Source organism: Pecten maximus, chromosome 2 (genome assembly GCF_902652985.1).
Source record: "Pecten maximus chromosome 2, xPecMax1.1, whole genome shotgun sequence".
In the NCBI taxonomy this organism is placed as follows: Eukaryota; Metazoa; Mollusca; class Bivalvia; order Pectinida; family Pectinidae; genus Pecten; species Pecten maximus.
The window spans coordinates 19,806,757-19,827,967 of NC_047016.1; the positions used below are offsets into that span (position 1 = coordinate 19,806,757).

General features: G+C 35.3%; 2 protein-coding genes across 3 annotated transcripts in view; one reads left to right on the forward strand and one right to left on the reverse strand.

The window, feature by feature from the left end:
* The window catches only part of LOC117321191 (centrosomal protein of 70 kDa-like), a 28,062-nt gene extending 15,517 nt beyond the window's left edge, over positions 1-12,545 (forward strand). Inside the window, 5 exon segments of the mRNA XM_033875661.1 lie at positions 408-548; positions 880-1,051; positions 1,900-2,014; positions 10,402-10,481; positions 10,687-12,545. Of these exon segments, the coding sequence (XP_033731552.1) occupies positions 408-548; positions 880-1,051; positions 1,900-2,014; positions 10,402-10,481; positions 10,687-10,748 (570 nt within the window). The 3' untranslated portion in view covers positions 10,749-12,545.
* A 69-nt stretch (positions 12,546-12,614) lies between these two features.
* LOC117321202 (carbohydrate sulfotransferase 5-like) lies at positions 12,615-19,035 on the reverse strand. Of its 2 annotated transcripts, XM_033875671.1 has the most exons (5): positions 18,918-19,035; positions 17,950-18,047; positions 16,677-17,390; positions 15,140-15,317; positions 12,615-14,525 (listed from the first exon to the last, which is right to left on the reverse strand). In XM_033875671.1, exons 2-5 carry the CDS (start codon positions 18,032-18,034, stop codon positions 13,736-13,738), a joined length of 1,767 nt encoding a protein of 588 aa, XP_033731562.1. In that variant the 5' UTR covers positions 18,035-18,047; positions 18,918-19,035; the 3' UTR covers positions 12,615-13,735. The 2 variants fall into 2 exon arrangements, with proteins under 2 accessions (XP_033731562.1, XP_033731563.1); XM_033875672.1 differs by lacking the exon at positions 18,918-19,035 and having other exon boundaries at positions 17,950-18,861.
* Between the last annotated feature and the right edge of the window lie 2,176 nt (positions 19,036-21,211).

Genomic DNA, 21,211 nt, shown 5'->3' on the forward strand with positions numbered 1-21,211 from the left:
GGTCACTACATTACTGGGTTATCTTAGTTAGCCTCTAATTAACAGTTCCAATTCACCATTGACTCATGCAGATTGCGGGGGTATTAGTCAGCCATCCTGGCGACAGTTCTAGTTTCATTTGAAGACTTTGGCGTTTACATATGCATGCAAAATTCATCGTCAATTTGTAAAAATTCAAAATAGGGTCAGTACTATAATAAAACTTCATTTTGCAAACAACAGAGCAGTGGGGGGAGAGGGGGGGGGGGACGGCATTAGTCAGCCATTGGCTTACAGTTCTAGTTTGACAGTGGTACTGAGAACTCACCTGTAACAGTTGTAATGGGTGTCCTCTGTTGATGTGTTCCTGTATACCTGTAAGTGACCAGTACTGTCTGTTAATGCTGGGTGTTGATGCTCTCTTCCAGGAGTTACAAATATCTTTGAACAAGCTAGGAGAAAGAATTGCTCCTTGGCTGAAGATCAGGCTAGCAGGTACAGCCTCAGTACCAAGGATCATCTCTGCTGTAGATAAACTAGTGTATGATGATGGCATCACCATAGAAAAGGTAAGGACAACACTTGGACAAGTGTCCGGAGTTATTCTCAAATCAGTGCCATCATATCATGGAGGCAAAAATCTATGGTCATTTCAACTTTTCAAACACAACATACAATTGATTGATTGTGAGACTCAGTCCTAACTATTGTTTTGTCCTAGAAAATGGACAAATATCATATAAATAATCGATAATTCAGAAGTTAACTTGTCAATGTATACATCTCAGTTTGGGATGTCTGAATTGTTAATTGACATTTGATAAATGGATTATCTGTCTGATAGGGGTATGTGCTGTTTTACTTTGGAGATAACATATTTCACCTCATCTTGTTTATTAGGATGGTAAGGAACGTCCATCTAGGCCAGTCCTGGAGAATATCGTTCAACATTTTCAGACATTGTTTGATGTTCCATCTGTGTCTGGAGTGTTCCCCAGAATGAATGAGATCTACACAAAGCTTGGTGAAGTACACAACATACTCAACACTCTCAAGACACTTCTAGGTTTAGGTAAGAAACTTATATCCAAACCTATGTTGATATTTCGAATCTTGTACTCAAACCTAATAGGTAACCTATTTATATTTAGAAACTTACTGTATTGTAACTGTCACAGTTGTTAATATTCATTCGTAGGTGGTAATATTTGTGAGAGATTTGATTTTGCTATTATATTTACAGTCATTGAATAAAGCACAAAATAATTACTTGGCAAATATATTACACAAATGATTAGGTGTGTTTATTACAGAATGTTTACATTGAGATGTTAGTTGAAATTTACCAAATACCTAGATTAGTTTTAAGACACCAGGAAATATTAGCACCATAATATTTAATATTGACAAAAACTTTAAGTTTTTGGTGCAAGTGTTGAAAGCATTTAACACATTACTTTATGATTATGCTGGAGTACTAGAGTACTGATATTTGACATTCATGTCCTTGTGTGGTTAGACTATCACATTTGGTGCAAATGTTGAGAGGCTTTAATACAGCCCTTTATAATAATCGTACTAAGGGTAGGGTAGGTTGAGTAACACAAATTAATCAATTGACCTATGCTGTTCTTCAATTGCTCATGTTATAAGTTATAAAGGTGTTATTGCCCTTGATACCCTTAAGTGAAACAGTCCTTGTGGTAATGGCATATTACCTGAAAACACTTAATTTTCCATACATATGTATAATATGTATAATGGAGTATCATTGGCACACTTCTGACATGCTGTGATGGTTTGTTAATAAAGCTAAAGGTAAATGATACAATTATATAATTAATTCAGAGAAATTAAGCTAATTCATCTTTCAAAGTCTGACTAAATTTTATTAAAAAAAAAAATTGCATATTTTTCCAGATGAAGATACAAAGTCAACAGACATTGTGGATGCAGTTGGACGACTCTGTCAATCTCACACTACAACGACCAGTAAACAGTTGAAGGCACTCCTACAAACAGAGGATCTAGAGGGGTGAGTCTGACATAGAAAATGGAAGTGTGAGAGTCTGTAGATATTCAAACAATAACATTAAAGTAATACTGTTAAATCATATGCAGATGCAAGGGGTGTTGCTTAGTCATACAAGAGAGGTGAGGTGATATATCTTAGTCAGAGGGAGAGGGAAGGTATTACACTAATACAGGGAGAGGGGAGGGTGTTAAAGGGAGAGGGGAGGGTATTAAACATTAGTCACAGGGAGAGGGAAGGGTGTTAAACACTTGTCATAGGGAGAGGGAAGGTATTACACTAATACAGGGAGAGGGAAGGTATTACACTAATACAGGGAGAGGGGAGGGTGTTAAAGGGAGAGGGGAGGGTATTAAACATTAGTCACAGGGAGAGGGAAGGGTGTTAAACATTAGTCACAGGGAGAGGGAAGGTATTACACTAATACAGGGAGAGGGAAGGTATTACACTAATACAGGGAGAGGGGAGGGTGTTAAAGGGAGAGGGGAGGGTATTAAACATTAGTCACAGGGAGAGGGAAGGGTGTTAAACACTTGTCATAGGGAGAGGGAAGGTATTACACTAATACAGGGAGAGGGGAGGGTGTTAAACACTTAGACATAGGAGAGGGAAGGTATTGCACTAATACAGGGAGAGGGGAGGGTGTTAAACATTTGTCACAGGGAGAGGGAAGGTATTACACTAATACAGGGAGAGGGGAGGGTGTTAAACATTTGTCATAGGGAGAGGGAAGGTATTACACTAATACAGGGAGAGGGGAGGGTGTTAAACATTTGTCACAGGGAGAGGGAAGGTATTACACTAATACAGGGAGAGGGAAGGTATTACACTAATACAGGGAGAGGGGAGGGTGTTAAACACTTAGACATAGGAGAGGGAAGGGTGTTAAACATTAGTCATAGGGAGAGGGAAGGTATTACACTAATACAGGGAGAGGGGAGGGTGTTAAACACTTAGTCATAAGGGAGGGAAGGTATTACACTAATACAGGGAGAGGGGAGGGTGTTAAACACTTAGTCATAAGGGAGGGAAGGGTGTTAAACATAAGTCATAGGAGAGGGAAGGGTGTTAAACACTTAAGACACCAGGAGAGGGGAGGGTGTTAAACACTTAGACATAGGAGAGGGAAGGGTGTTAAACACTTAGTCATAGGGAGAGGGAAGGTATTACACTAATACAGGGAGAGGGGAGGGTGTTAAAGGGAGAGGGGAGGATGTTAAACACTTAGTCACCAGGAGAGGAAAGGGTGTTAAACACTTAGACATCAGGAGAGGGGAGGGTGTTAAACACTTAGACACCAGGAGAGGGGAGGGTGTTAAACACTTAGTCACCAGGAGAGGGGAGGGTGTTGAACACTTAGTCACCAGGAGAGGGGAGGGTGTTAAACACTTAGTCACCAGGAGAGGAGTAGGTGTTTAACACTTAGACACCAGGAGAGGGAAAGGTGTTTAACACTTAGACACCAGGAGAGGGAAGGGTGTTAAACACTTAGACACCAGGAGAGGGGAGGGTGTTAAACACTTAGTCACCAGGAGAGGGGAGGGTGTTAAACACTTAGACATGAGGAGAGGGGAGGGTGTTAAACACTTAGTCACCAGGAGAGGGGAGGGTGTTAAACACTTAGACACCAGGAGAGGGGAGGGTGGTTAACACTTAGACATCAGGAGAGGGGAGGGTGTTAAACACTTAGTCACCAGGAGAGGGGAGGGTGTTAAACACTTAGACATCAGGCGAGGGAGGGTGTTAAACACTTAGACATCAGGAGAGGGGAGGGTGTTAAACAATTAGTCACCAGGAGAGGGGAGGGTGTTAAACACTTAGTCACCAGGAGAGGGGAGGGTGTTAAACACTTAGACACCAGGAGAGGGGAGGGTGTTAAACACTTAGACATCAGGAGAGGGGAGGGTGTTAAACAATTAGTCACCAGGAGAGGGGAGGGTGTTAAACACTTAGTCACCAGGAGAGGGGAGGGTGTTAAACACTTAGACACCAGGAGAGGGGAGGGTGTTAAACACTTAGACACCAGGAGAGGGGAGGGTGTTAAACACTTAGACATGAGGAGAGGGGAGGGTGTTAAACACTTAGTCACCAGGAGAGGGGAGGGTGTTAAACACTTAGACATGAGGAGAGGGGAGGGTGTTAAACACTTAGACATGAGGAGAGGGGAGGGTGTTAAACACTTAGTCACCAGGAGAGGGGAGGGTGTTAAACACTTAGACATGAGGAGAGGGGAGGGTGTTAAACACTTAGTCACCAGGAGAGGGGAGGGTGTTAAACACTTAGACATGAGGAGAGGGGAGGGTGTTAAACACTTAGTCACCAGGAGAGGAAAGGGTGTTAAACACTTAGACACCAGGAGAGGGGAGGGTGTTAAACACTTAGACACCAGGAGAGGGGAGGGTGTTACAGTCAGTAATGAAGGAAGAGGAGAGGGTGTTACAGTCAGTAATGAAGGGAGAGGGGAGAGGGTGTTACAGTCAGTAATGAAGGGAGAGGAGAGGGTGTTACAGTCAAGTAATGAAGGGAGAGGAGAGGGTGTTACAGTCAGTAATGAAGGGAGAGGAGAGGGTGTTACAGTCAGTAATGAAGGGAGAGGGGAGAGTGTTACAGTCAAGTAATGAAGGGAGAGGAGAGGGTGTTACAGTCAAGTAATGAAGGGAGAGGAGAGGGTGTTACAGTCAGTAATGAAGGGAGAGGAGAGGGTGTTACAGTCAAGTAATGAAGGGAGAGGAGAGGGTGTTACAGTCAAGTAATGAAGGGAGAGGAGAGGGTGTTACAGTCAAGTAATGAAGGGAGAGGGGAGAGTGTTAAGCACATCGACATAGGGAGAGGAGAGGATGTTACAGTCGAGTAGCATAGGGAGAGTTGAGAGTGTCAAAGCTTGTTAAGTTATATAAGGAGAAGGGAGGGTACATATAACTTAATAAGGTATACATTTGATTGTAAGAATCAGTAGTAAATCCTGTATAAGAAATTGTTATAGGCTTTGGAAAATACATGTCGATTTGTGTGATGTTGTAATTTTGACTAGCAATATTGACACCACTCCTTTCATGATGTGTGATGTTTGATTATACTTGTTGTGAATTTGTGAAATGCTATCACTAACCTTTGATCAACTTTTTTTGAAATCCTCTTAATTTTGATGTTATTTGTATTGTTTAATTTTGTGCTTGTCAATGAGTTGCATGCCTTCTCTACTGCATGCTTTCTCAGATGTAGTCCCTGTACAAGTTGCATGATCTGTACATAGTTTGATGCTCTCATCCTTACAATATTTATTTATTGAAATATCATCTACATATTTGTAGCTCTTGGAATTAAAACTGTATTAATAGAACCTATAAAGTACTTGTGAGCATTAAAGCTCATTTGGGTCCTTGTTCTCCAGATGATTTTTAAAAATTACAACACACATTTTTTGAGTCCTGATTTGTAGAGACTTGAGCCCATATTCATGGAACTATTCTTATTCCAAACAACAAACTTGGCATAAACAAATCTTCTTGTAATTTGCTGAAATCATCACATTAATTTTTTTTCATCTCTGAAATTCCTCAACATATTGAAAACGATTCACACAGATTTTTGAATAATTTATAGCAGTTAACAGTTTTCGTTTGATTATAAGAACAATTACATGAACACAGGGTCTGGTGTGTCATGTAAGGTGATCTGTCAGTGAAATATAATTAAGTTTCAGTATCACAATGCAAGAATAGAGAAGATATCACAAAACTCTCAAATTTCAAGCTCATTTGAGTAAGAAGTCTAAACAAGCAGCATATAATGTTATCAGTCGGTTAAAGCCCTGACCATGTTTAACCTCATATGAAGATCTTGGTGAGTGGTTCAACACTCCTCCACAATTTGTATTTCTTGGGAAGCTGCGAAACGGGCCTGTCTATGTGCTGTAGTGGTTGTGTTCTTGTGCAAGACACTTTGCCCTAATTTCTAAAGACTTTGTCTGACTTCTGTTGGAGATCCCAACACTACCCACTGTTTTCATCATCAAATTAAAGATGAGAAAAAAGCGTAAATGCACCTGTTGTTTCATAAGAAAACTGTTTTCACTGTGAAATGCTTACATGATAGTGCTTTAAGAAATTCTGCATGGCTATTGGATGCTAAAGCTTAAGTTCCAACTGAAATTTTTGCTTTTGTTTGCTATATAGCCTCATTAAGATCATAGTCAGGTATTCAATTCAGGCCAATGAACTTCCTCTTTCAGTGAAATATTTGCAAATCTAAACTTGCATAGTTCATATATTGGGTTCATATTACTTATAATCCACATATAATTATGACTGTATAAATTTATTTACTTAAATTTATCATGTTAAATATATAATGCCTTGTGATGTAGGGCCATTGGCTCTTGTATTAATAGAGTGTGGACATGTGGAATATAGCATATTCTTGAGCTTGAGGAATGTGTATTTAGTAGGATATATTGTTTCTACTTAAAGTGCTCTTGGTTGCTCGATTATAAATTTATCATAAATAATGTAGCTTCATATAATTATTTAACACATTTGAGAGATTAGGACTGATTCCACTGTGCACTTCTTTGTACCAATCAATGTTTTATGTTTGCCTCATTCCTCCCCTACAGATTCATGAGTCATTACAATGGGTAACTGTCGTTCTGTTGACTTCATTATAGATTATTATTATTATCATTTCAATTAAAATGTATACTGCTTTGCTATTTGAGAATTTCAATTTTTGACCTGTATATTTTGTCATTTATTGTCAACTTTTAGTAAAATGTTGCTGATTTTGTGTATTTCACATTTATCAGAATATAAAGAATAATACATACTTTATTTGTAATGCATGTTAAAGATTTCCAAAACAAAACCACACCTGGGGTCAACACCCAAAATATTTTTTGAATGATAGATATATCATAAATTTCATAAATTCTCACTAATTACAAGCAGTATGCAGCTTTCTACAATTAATTTAGAAATGTATACCCTAATCTATATAATTTTATGCTACCTATATATTTGCACAGCTAGATATCTGATATATATGTGATGGAGGTTGTGTATCACGAAGTCACTGAAGCCTTTTATAGTCCCACATTTGCATGCAAAGAAAGCAAAACTTAAAGAAACAGTTATGACTACTCAAACCTATGTTATGGTCTCCAAGACTGTTTGAGACCTATAGCTGCTAGCATATGTATATGCTACCTCTCTGCCTTGAATAATTGCTACATGTTGATCAAATTAGAGGGATTGACTGTTGTGGTATTGTTTACTTGGTTTGAGGAGATCCAATTAGCTGTAATTACACAGGTTGACTTTGTTTGAGGCAACCTGTCTATAGTGACCGTTTTCTGCCTCCGCTTGGGAGGTCTTTATAAACAGGTTTGCTTATCTGATTGGCTGTTGTTCACCTAGTTTTAGGCGATCCGATTGGCTGTAATGGCACATGTTGACTCAGTTTAAGGAGATCCGAATGAATTGACTGTTATCATAACAATACATGTCGACCTGGCTAGGACGGATCTCACTGGTCTCATGTGGTTCAACTGGCTATTGTTACTGTCACAGCTGAGATGATCTGTCAATTGTAGACAGAAGATTGGGAGTTTTGTCAAAACATCTGCCTGAAAATGTTTTTGTTTTTTGCCATATATGAAGATGCTAATTAATATACATACCAATCTGTTGAGGTTGGGTTATAACAGACCATGGCCCAGTTAAACATTTATCTAACAAAGACAATTTGACATCCATATCTTCCATACATGGAAAGGGTCATAAAATCGCCTGCTTGTATATACAATGAATTTCCTGTTCTCATACTTAATGATACATGAATCATGACATTCAAAAGAGCATTAACATATATCTGTATTTCACCTAAAACGCTTGAATTAAGTCTTTCTTCAATATTAGGTCCTCATGATATATATTTATATAAGATATTTTATGACTACTATTAGCTGTGCATGTAATTGATGTTTATTTTGGCTGATCTGTGTTGACTACATTTCTACATCTCTATTTTTCTCCTGGATCATTGTCCTCCATGCATATGTATTTATCATTTCATGTGCATGTATCATCAGAAACTAGAAATACCTTTATTTTCACGAAAATAACGCTAATGTTATCAATTAACAACCTGCACAACCAACAATAGTATTGTGCTGTTTAATGAAGGGTTTTGATTTGAATGAATGGTACTCATATACTTTCATATGTATAATGTGTTAAAATTAATTATATATGTAATTTAAGTTACACCTGTACAATGTATATTAATATAATTATACATGTACGCTTTCTGGGGCTTCATTATCATCAACCTGTAGTCTTAATGAGTGTATAATACATGTTTGATTTACTGGTGGAGGCGCAATCTTGGGCCTAACTTTATGAAATAACTACATGAGTGATATTTTGAAGCAGTCAAAGTAACATTAACACGTTGTGGAAGGGATTTTATTTACTTATGGTAAATGATTTTAAGGCAACAGTAATTGTTCTTATGCTGTATACGACCTCCTGTGCGATATAGCTTAATTGCTTTTCTATTCTCTACTTTGAATTATTTACAAAGAATTTTATAAACAACATTAACTATATTCAAAATAAATGAACATGCAATACATATCCCAGGAAGTTTGATTCATTTCACTTCAATTGCATACAATAAATGGATATATTCTATATATATCTATTATAAAAAAAGGTTTTACCTACCAGTATATAGACATTGGAACTTCATTTCTTTTCCTTTTTGTTAACGAAATTGCATAATACTGTTATATAAATAATGTATGAGTAGTTTGATTGTCATATTTATTTCGTAAATTATTAATATATTGTGATGATAATCGTATACACATAATCTGATATATATATGACATCAATAAACACGAGATGACCTTACAAGCATATGATGAATGGTGACTTTTTAATGAAGAGAAGATGACATCTGTGATGTTTCGACTTGTAATTAGTAACTGACGTATCTGTTGATTGATTGATAGCGTTAAACATGTCCATACAGGTACAAATTGTCATTGGTGACATGACGATTATATTCTTGAGGTGACACAGACCTAGTATGATTCACTGACTATACAGGCCTAATATGAATGCCTAGTAGAATGGCCTGTTAATTGTAATAAAATTCATCGCAATTGTTTACATACTAGTCCAGCAGTCAATGCATTTCTCGAGTACGGTACTAGTCCTGATAATATGATATATGAGTCGCAAAGCCAGGTCATATTTTTCTTGATTAACCATTAAATTGATGTTGAATTTAGTAATTATATATTTATTACCAATCTAGTTAAGCAGGAACCAGGTAATCAATCTACACATCGAGGTATTCAAAACAGTTTACATAATTTGCAGATGTTGACCGGTAAATGATCACAGACGTTTTGATAAGTTGAAAAATTCAAATAAGTGTTACAGAAAAGCATTGCTTAAAATTAAAGAGCAGACTTAATCCTGACAACGAGACGTTACAAATTATACATTTGAAAGTCAAACGGATGAAATACGTGTAAAATCAAATATGTAAGTAAAGAGTAAATTAAGTTATAACACCTTTTAACCTACTTAAACAACAGTTCAGAATACATCGTAGTATTTACAGTTCCAAATTCAGCTTTTTATTATTAAAGCCCAAACAACTCTGAAATAAGCTTGTATTTAAGCCGTAACAGTTTTAGTTAAAAGGTTACATTTAATTTTAGTAATAATAAAAGTGCGTTTTATAATGTATTTAATTGATAAATTCATGCAAATAAAACTTCAGTTTATTTATTTTGTATGTCTTTGTATGTTCAAGTCTGAAATTATGACAATGAATATACCAAGAGAAAAATGTAATCTGTATCGATCAGTGTTGCATTAATACAATACAGTTTACAGTAATGATCAGATGAGTACAGCACACATTGCTTAATTCAAAATGGTTGAGCTATTCCACGCTTTTCAAGGTAAAAAGCTGATTGTATATGGATGTTTAAAACGTGTATTTCACTGTATTAATTTTTATACAATTAGAAAGTAGATATTTTAGATTGCATGCATTAGTTATGTACATTTGTTTCTGATATTATTATAGAACTAGCTAACAATGAAAGGGTTGTGTTAAATTATTAGGTTAAACTTCTTTGCTAGAAAATATGCCGATGTTGTCTAGTTTGCAATTCTTACTAATTCTTATTCCGCTCAATTGATGAAAATTAATTTGAAGATTTGCATGAACATTTTCAAAGAATTGATACTTGTAGTTATATAATTACTTGTCATTATATAAAATCATCAAATCAAATTAAGGATAATAATATATTGTTATCGTTTGATGAGTAAAAAAGTTAAATATAATTAATGATTTGTTTTCAGGGTGATCAGAAGGTTAGATGAACATAACAATTTCTTCCCTGCATTCAAAGAAATAATGAACAAACTCATGGACATATTAGGTAAGTTTTGAGTCACATAGAATCACCATTACATGTCAATATATAATGCATTCCATCAAAGTTTAAAGTGATAGTTTTGATGCTGACTGCGAGTAAAATGTTCTAAAGATAACAAAGGATGAATTAAAAAGTCGTAAAGATATATTTGAATACAGCTGTTAATTTGGGTAATGGATGATGTTTGTATGATGATTGTTACTTGCAGACATACAGAGACTTGACCAAGTGATCCCTGCAGTAAGAGCCCTGAAACTATTGGCCAGCTGATCTGGATCATCTCATAAGTCTATCAGGCTGAATATTTGTGTTATGACACTTCGATATCCCAGCATAAAATACAGTATACAAACAGTATAATGGAATTAAAGGCAGCATACGTGCTATTTTGTTGAAAAACAAAGCTGTGTATAAAGAAACAACGGCATTTTCTTTTCTTTTTTGTAGAAACATGATGCCATTATCTACAATGTATATATACAATATTTTCTTTTGTTTATAAAAAGCAGCGAGATATTTTATGTATAAAATGTATAAAAACAGTGAAATACTTTGTATATACATGTAAAATGCAGTGACATCATCTGTGTTGGCAACGCTGACATTTCATGAAGGATGATTTAAGATCAATATGTATATACCACATAAGTTATGTTAAGTTATGTTGTAACAATAGCAGCGATATAAAACTTACTTAAAATGTTCCGATGCTAAATTGCTAGGCTAATCCACTGTTGGAATCACAAATTAAACGTCATTTATGGGGTTTTAAGACTATTTTATGATCAAGGCATGAATATTTCCAACCCAAACGGCATAAATATCTGTCAAAGATGTGTTAACCTTTACAAATTTTATAAATTGGATATTTTCCGAGTTGTAAGCCTAATACGGATGTATAAGAAATAGCTACGAATGGATATCAAGTGTTATTTTAAAACACGGGCAGTTAATTTATTGTTCCGGTTACATTAAACTTGCACATGTCAGCAATTTTAAGATGAATGCAGAGGTTTCTACAAGTTTATACTAAAACTACGGAATTATGAATGCTTATGTTAAGAATGTGTTACTGTACTTTTTAATTAATGTTAGTATGTTCTTGCGCGCTGAATTAAAACGATGTGATGATTTCATATTTGTCATTTTACAGTTGTTTAATCCTTCTAATATCCAGCCATACGAATTAGTATTTATTTATGTTTAAATATCATGAGCTATTTGAACTATAGATAGTTATTTTACTAGAGCCATGATATTATGCCAGTAACGAATAATACGTTTTTCATGATACCGTGGTTGGCGGCACATAATCTCTGCTTTTATTTGGTTTATCCATGATGTATGTTGTTGATGTTCGGTCCTTATACATGTATGTAAGGTACGACAATTTGTCTTATTCAGTCTAAATGAAGCTAGTGAGTGTAAAGTACTGCTGTAGGTTAGGTAGTGAGCATGACTGGGATCGGGACGGTCACAGGCAGTGACATGTATCATGTTTGAGTAAGTCGATTTGAAACCCTTTTTGGACATTCTGATTTAACAGATTATATTATACTTGATTGAAGTTTATCTTAGCTGTTTATACATAAAGAGGTAACAGCTAGGGACGTAATATATTTTGCGCATTTCAAGGTGGATGAAGTAAGTAATACACACAAATAGTTAATTAAGTCAATAAGGTCATTAATGATTTAGCGCAAAAAATGTAAGAGCCACAGTAAAAATTATATAATCTCTAAAATATGAAATCAAATGATATGTTAATTGTTAACAAGACATCATAAAAACAAAAAACAACAACAACAACGTATTGGTCGGGGCTACTGAATACTTACCGACTGACGTTTTAACAGGGACTCAAACCTCAATTCAATCAGCCTTGTGACTGCCTCTTTTCCAGAAAATCATATGCGTTTAAGGAGATCCTGGCGTTGTCTGTAGATTGGCAAATAAGTTATATTTATTATTTTTTTCAATGAACAAAGTTGTAGTTATACATTTTGTGCATATTTTGTCTATTATATTATGCTACACATGTAACGAAATACAGTACAAGTGTTGAAACCGGTATTGTTTATGTTTCTCATTTTTCATTAATTTTTTTTTGTATTAATGGATTACACTACGAAGTCATAGGTTGACAGAATCACTTTATTTTTACGGTGACACTGATAAATGGTAACAAATACAAAACTAAAGCAATACGTGCCTCTCAGTGGCATAACTCGAAATTTACTTCTATGCATATATCTGGCGGTATCCAAACATTTCAGCAATATAGCCATGAGGTGAGAAAGGGCTCTGCTCTAGTGTAACATTTGATGTTCCAACAGCACGAAACGAATATCCTTCCCCATTAACTCAATAAGAGGTGATAACGCTCTCGGTTACCTCATTTACAGAAGCATGTTCGGTTAGTCCGTCTCTCCTCCGGGAAAATCGCAAGATATTTCTTTATGCACTATTGAAATATTAACGTTGATGTTTGCATTCATTATGATCCGACAGTGTATGACGTGAAGTATCGATTTAGTTTTTAATTTTAATTATTGGGGTAATGCAATAGAAACTCGATACTGTTATAAATGCAATATTATGTTATAATATTATATTGTGATCTTATCTGATGTTATAGTAAGATCTGGATCTGACGGATTAGCTGAAACGTCTATATCAGGGAAGGGTGATATAAAGCATTGATCTGGTTAGAAGTAAGTAAGACGAACTAAAGTAAAACACCATAGGTGATAGCTAAAGGTTGAGCGTATCGCTTGTCAGATGGACGGAATTAAAATTGTTCATGCATATATTCTAAGGCATTACTTGTCAACGAAAAGAATTAAACATTAAAATTAATTTCTCCTGGCTGATGTGCGAGTAGGCAGGGTTAAAATAATTCAACGTTTGGTATATTTCCAAAAGTTCGCAAGAATCTGTATTCACCACAATAGCAAAAATTACAGACTTTTCCCGCTATTCAAGTAATTTACTACCTAGAACTAATATGACCATTACGTGTAATGTCATGCTTACCTAAAAGTCGTTTCAGTTTCCTCATAATTTGGTTCCCAGCATTCTTGCACTGACCCTAAATATATGGTTTCTTAATTGACACGCAGTTTGCGATTAACACGAATTTAAAATCCATAACAATTACAAAAAAATAATTTGTGAAATGAATATATTCATAATGCTTTTCAGTTACTTTTCCAATATAAGACTTATTTTTTCCAACACATATTACAAGTTTTTAATTATAAAAAATCCCCAAATTCCGTACTAGGCAAGCGCATTGGAAAAGTCAAATCCCTGAGTGATTTTTCAGATTCAGCTTTCAAAATTCCCGTATAGTTATAAAAGATTGGACATTCATTATCAACTTTATTTACGTCTTCGTACGACATGCGCAATCTCCAAGAGTTAGCGGTAAACGTGGAATTGGAACGGGTTGTTTCGTAGTATTTTCCTGTAATTCCTGCAGCGGTGTGGTTGTGCAGCCATATATCAAAATTTGTGGGAGCTGTAAATCCTAGGAATTTGAATAAACTTGCGGAAGCTAATTTTGGATGCTCGGCGATTTGTTCATACAGGACGGTTTTCACTCGCCCAGGATATATCTGTCTTAGTTTAGTGGCTATTTCTATGTCCCTTTCAAACCGTCGACACACAGATTGTGCAACTTTTGTCAAATCCATCAGTCTTGCCACAAAACCTCCACGTTTCCTGGATTCAATCATTCCGCGTGGATCACGAAGTAGATGAATTACCTTCAGTTTTGGAATTATTGTCATAAGAATCTCTACAATATCCATTGATAAACGAATGGTTTTCAAATATCTTGTTGATTCAAAACACTGTTTCAAGCAAAACTGATTGTTCGCATTGAATTCAGATGTAGCTTGGGTGCAGTCTTTGTATATCCTCACAGAATTGCTAGTTTTACTCCACAAAAATGATCCCGCTAAATGTTCCAGATCACAGCCGTAGAATCGAACTATGTCTTCTATATATAGTTGGGGTAACTCAGAGTTACGCTTAGGATTCCTACGGGGGGAAATGAGACACTTAAAGATTATCATAGAAACAAAATAAATTGTTCTTAGACAATATTCCATACACTTTTTATACACACATGTATTACCGTAAAAATTACAACATTTGATACATTTTGTAAAACATTGAGAAACATTTAAAAATAACTTTTGTATTTGGTTCGATATTTCTAAGAAAATATATTTCTGTTTTTGAATGCAAACACCTTTTTTTTAATAATTCCAACTACTAGAAAATTACGGAACAAGTTATATTGATTTATATTAGACACTGTTGTTGGCCTAGATCGAAGCGCTTGAGAGGCCTTACTGAGTGAGGAAACCGGAGTACCCGGAGAAAACCCCACGTGGTCGGGCAGATAAGCCCATGACTTTTCACGTCAGTAGGGTAATCGAACTCCAGCAGCTTAGATGAAAGACAATGTGCTACCACTGTGCCACAGACCAACTATTACACTTATTTCATTCGTTCAAGCTGTATTGTTTTAAAAGTTTAGTAATGCTAACGTTAGTTTAGTCACAAATCGGCTAAAAGATACATTTTGCTTAGTAAAACGTGCGTATACAATTTGAAAGCTCGCAAGGATTTTATGATTATTTGTTTACCTGCAAGTTAAGTTATTCATTGAACAGATTCCTTTCAATGAAATATATTCAGCATGTGTTGCTATGTAACGTTTTAACGGTTCGTAAGCGTAGAACACCCCGGGAACCTGTTGTAGAATGTCAGCGGTTAGAGTGGACCCACTGCGGAGGTATGATAGGAGGAGCACCACTGTTTGTCCTAGAATACAAAATATTCACCATCATCAGGGACACTTAAAGGACTTTAGCAGCTATCTTAGGTCAGATAAAATATCCATGAGGGACATCTGTAGCAGAATAGCGTCAAAGAAAGATATGAAATTGATATCAACGCCAGAAGTTCGTCAATTTTACTTCCAGTGACGATATACTAATTTTTTATGACAAAATAATAAAACGTCAAAGAGATGATGGTTGATTAAAAAACAAATGTTAAAGAGATCATACGTCATGAACAACAGTGTTTAAGTGGCGATATATGAATAACATACCAGAATGATGTCAATTTACATCCAATGTCCGAAAAAGGTCAATTTGATAAAATATCAAAATAATGTTGATTTACATCAAATGTCAGAACAATATCATTTTTTATCTAATGTCGGAGTAATGCCAATTGATATCCAATATCAGAATATTGTCAATTTACATCCAATGTCAGAATATTGTCAATTGTCATCCAATGTCTGAGTAATGACAATTGATGTCCAATGTCAAAATAACATCAATTTACATCTAATGTGAGAGTTATGTTGACTTACGTCCAATGTTAGAGTAATGTCAATTTACATTCGATGTCAGAATAATGTCGATTTACATTCAATGTCAGAATGATGTAAGTTTACATTCAATGTCAGAATAGTGTCAATGTACATCCATTGTCAGAATAACGTCAATTTACATCCAATGTGAGAGTAATGTTGTTTTACGTCCAATATTGGAATAATGTCAATTTACATCTAATGTTAGAATAATGTCAATTTACATCTAATGTTAGAATAATGTCAATTTACATCCAATGTCAGAATAATGTTGATTTACGTCCAATGTCAGAATAATGTCAATTTACATCCAATGTCAGAATAATTTCAATTTACATTCAATGTGAGAATAATTCAATTTACATCCAATGCCAGAATAACTTTCCGAAAACGTTAGTGATAGAAGATATCAAAACATCAAGGAAAGACAACAATTGATATTAATGATAGAAGTTGTCTCTTATGAGATAATACGAACGTTCCATTACTGTATTTTATTATTGGGGTAATATAGAACATGAACTTGTATATATGAAACAGTTCTGTAAATACTATACTCCATGGGAATTGAAAGGACATGTATTTTGTACTCTTAAAATCAAACAACTCCTGTGCTTTGGAGGAACTCACAAAGTATGCCCGAACCACCTGTAATACTGAGTAGCTTGAGACAAATCCAGCAAAATTTGATAGGTCAATAAGATCTATAACAGGCGCTAAATCATCAAGAAATTGTATAGATTCATAATGAAATGGCATGGATATAATGTAAAAAGAAAATCAAATGCAAAACTTACGGTTCGCTTCTCCAGGTACTACAGGATTTGTCGGCATTCTGAAAGCACTCCTGGTATGTGCCATACCGAGAATATCAATTGTATTAGTGTGATTCTTTGCATGGTGCATTTTCTCTATTTCTTTGGGTTTTCCTATGTCGATGTGGCCATGTCGGGTATGGGGTATTCCGGCTAGAGGTTGAGAGTATTTGAATAGATCATATCTTGACCAGGAATTGCTGCTAATTAGAGGGCCCTTCTTTGAAGAAAGATTAATGTTTATGACATTGTTACGTTTATTACTCCGATTGAGGTATGGTACATCTTTCAGTATGTTGATCTGTTGTGTAAAAGCAATATGGCCTGGTACAATATTTGTAAGATGTCTTTGTCTTGCGTCTGGTATATTGTCTGCTATGTTATTTTTAAAATTAGTCCGTTTTGTATTACGAATATAGCCTGCTACATTATTAAAGAGATACCCATGTTTTGTATCGAGAATATTGTCGGCTACGCTATTTCTAACTACCATCCGTTTTGAACTACGAATACTGTCTGCTGCATTATTTAAACGATTGTTCTGTTTTTTATCGGGAACCCTGTTTGGTACATTATTTACGATAATGACCGTATGTTCTTCATTGCGTATTTCACTGTCATCAAGACTGATGATTTGTCCTATCGGACCTTTGCTAACTGAAGTAAGTCCATTCTTAAGTACATTTCCGTTGTACGCTGAAATATAACAAACACATAAATGTCAAAACTAACCAGCGACTCCGCTACACATGAACTAATTTAAATTGTTTCCCTACATTTCACATCAAATTATATTTATCAAAATCCGGACGTAGACAATGCTGTATAAATTGTATCTGTACAGTGAAGGGATTTTGATCAAATTCTATCTGCAGCATTCCTTGATGAAGGCAACTTAACGTGGTATTTTACCTATCCCCTTGGTAGCAGATGGCGGGGACAATAAAGAAAGTCATAATTGATAAATAAGGTTGATTGCTATTCGACTGAATTCATTCTTAATCAGCTTTGCAACCGGGAGGCTACTGGTTAATTTAAGAAACGTTTTTATTTCCTTGAGAAGCAGCTCCAATATTGGAATATTTGTACAACTAGTTGCTTAAATGACTGTTTTGCCAAGATCATAACAATATCAAGATGAACGATACAGGTTCGTTTGACTTCTGGTTTCATGAATTTGTTAATAAGACCAAAACGATAATAGTTAATTAAATAAAATAATAAAAAACGATACGATGAAATATATCAAACTCACCAATAAAAACAATGAAAGAGATGAACGAGCCGGAAATAAAGAACGCTGAAACTCGCCGAGGAAGACGGCATATTCTGTTCTTCATGTTTCTATAATATCTGCGTTAAAATGGTGATCAATTGATACACATTTGTAGATTTGTAATGTGGTACATTATGTTAATGGAGCAATTATGAAATGGTATATCAATGTAAATATATAGTTCATTGATATTTGCTGCAGGTACATGTATATCGTTTACTAGCTCATTTGTTTAGGATTTTCCCCAGAAAGTGGTTGTTTATCATAGAAAACAAATATCATCTGTTGAATATTAACACCTTTCCCTGATTGTTTCGAGAAACGAAGATAAATCTAGCTAACAAATCTAGTGTGTTTTGGCTGGCGTTCATTGTGTAAACGCTGACCAGTAATACCACACCATCCTACCCAGTCATAACTCAAAGAACTTGAAGCACTAATTTACAAATTACCAATTATTAATTTAAAGTGTTTCAGAAGATACACATGTAGAAATGCACCATATACTTGCTTATAAAAGGCTTATAACTATTTTAAAATTAACCATTTGTAATTAGATATTTCATTTTTGAACTATTGAAGGTGATCTTTCACATGTAGATATCTGACTTCACTGCTAAACTGATGTAAACGATGGATGGTGTCAGAGCTGTATTATCGTGGAGGTAAAGTATATAAACAAACGTTATATGATCACAAACGTCATCCAGCGTTATTTATCGTAAAGGCTTACAATACATCATTAAACATTACTGTCCCACCGTGGAAAGATATAGAAGAGCGATAATACACAATATTTAATGATAGCCATTGTATCACCGTGATTCAGTTGATATATAGGATACGTTTATTCTTTAAATTAAATAATTGAAAATGTGATATGCATATGATATTTAATTTTGAAAAAATAAACTAGTAAATGAGAGAGCTTAAGTTTTATGTTTTACCTTTTTCACAATTTTTGCCTGTCGTTACGTTGTTTCCATGGTAAACTCCACTAATATAACATGTTGGCAATGATAAATGGAATATTTCACATCCTTCTCCATAGTATCTACGTTGGTATTTTAGGGGGAGATGGGCTAGAAAACTGCTATCGCCTGCGTTCGCGTCACTGATGGGCGAAGTCGGTAATTTATGCATATATGCAAAGTAGAGATTGCTCAGGTAAATCTCCTTTCCGGGCCTCGGCTTGCTGTTTATACATTATGTGCCGGTGGTCGGTCGAGGATATTACGTTTACAATTAATATTAACTAATATGTATTTTTGTTTTAAATGAATGACTGCATTACTTAAATATTAAGTGTAACATCATCTTAGAAATTCAAAAGTGACAATCCTGAATGTACGTGAACGCAGCTTCTGGAAGAAAAAGGATGATGCAACTTGTTCAAGTTTATTGCTTCAACCCCTCAAACGACATTTAAAACTTTTGTATTTTTCTAGTTGCTGGTTGATGTAAAAACAATCGCAGACATAAGGACGTTAGTGCGCCTGAGAATGTTAAACTTTTATCGATATTTAGAATATCCTTTAGAATGGGTATACTAGTCCATACTAATTCTGGTACTCAAAGATTTTACATCTCCGATGAAGGGTAATCATGATCGATTGAATTCAAGAATAGGTCATTATGAATATTTAAACACAATACCAACCTCCAATAGTTTTAGATTATCTTCTTATCTTAGATTATTAATAACAACCACGAGAGATTTACAGTACTCCGCCTCTATACTGCGGTCTTAAGCGATTATTTTTTGATGCTATCAATATTTTATTTATATTGTGTTAATTCGTAAACAGTTTAAGTATAGGTTTGAGGTATAAAGCGAGTGTCTGGTTTCCTGAGACTAGATCTATTGAAAATAGACATGATCGAGGGAAAACAGAAACTTTATAATAATTTTGTAATAATAATGATATACACTTCTCTAACGCACTTTCTAATTTGCAGATGGGGCCGCGGTGGCCGAGTGGTTAAGGTGTCCCGACACTTTATCACTAGCCCTCCACCACTGGGTTGCGAGTTCGAAACCTACGCTTTTATACATTTTATTTCAAGTGTTACACAATGCACGTAATATATATGGCCTATATCGACTGGAGCAATTAGATAACAATGTGTACAGGAAGTCTGCAAGAGACTCTAAATCACACGTAAACAAGTATGTTTAAATCTTTTTGAATTTGGTCAGGGTTTTTGACTTCCTTGTAACAGATGTGAAGCTGTTTCACAAAGTGGCCGCTACCTTCCCAAAGTACCGCTTACCATAAATCACGGGAACTAAGTTTGGAACGCGTAACAAGGATTATGTCCTCGATCGCAGTGATCATGATGGCTGGTAGAGAGTTACAAGCTCCTATAAATACTCCAGAGCTGTTCCATTAATTGCCTTGTATGTGTACATCAAAATCGTGAACTATGACCTGAAATGCACAAATAGCCAATGCAATGAAAACAGCACTGGTGTGATGTTCTCCCTCTCTCAATAAGTGTATCAAATAAACCAAAGAGCAAAGCATTACATAGTGTATGATACCTATGCAGGCCGGAGATATATTTTAACTTGAAAATATTTGTAAACTACGGACTATATATCTGTGTCCTGTCATAAAGATATGATGACCTACATTTCATTTGTTTATTCGCAAGAACATCTTACTGCATGACCTATGATCTGATGTAGCAATTAATTTGATTCATGTCCGGAGAAATCGATTTAGTATCTTACATGTATAATTGTACATTATGTACCGATCTTCATTGAGGTTCACTTTTTGTCAGTTGCGAGTTGCGAGTTACAAAATGCGAGTTGCGAGTTGGAAAATGCGAGTTGCGAGTTGCAAAATGCGAGTTGCGAGTTACAAAATGCGAGTTGCGAGTTGCAAAATGCGAGTTGCGAGTTGCAAAATGCGAGTTGCGAGTTGCAAAATGCGAGTTGCGAGTTACAAAATGCGAGTTGCGAGTTGGAAAATGCGAGTTGCGAGTTGCAAAATGCGAGTTGCGAGTTGCAAAATGCGAGTTGCGAGTTGCAAAATGCCATTATTAATGTTTCTTTAAAAAAAGTGTTGGTCTTTAAAACATGCATCCCCAGAAAGCATGTGATTGTCATCGTAGGCTTCATTTTATCGCTAAAACTTTGTGCAACCGACATTGTTTTCTTGTGCACTTTCACATATATACGTAGAAAAACATAGAAATGTTTTTTTTAATAATCAGTAGTCATAAAGTCTAC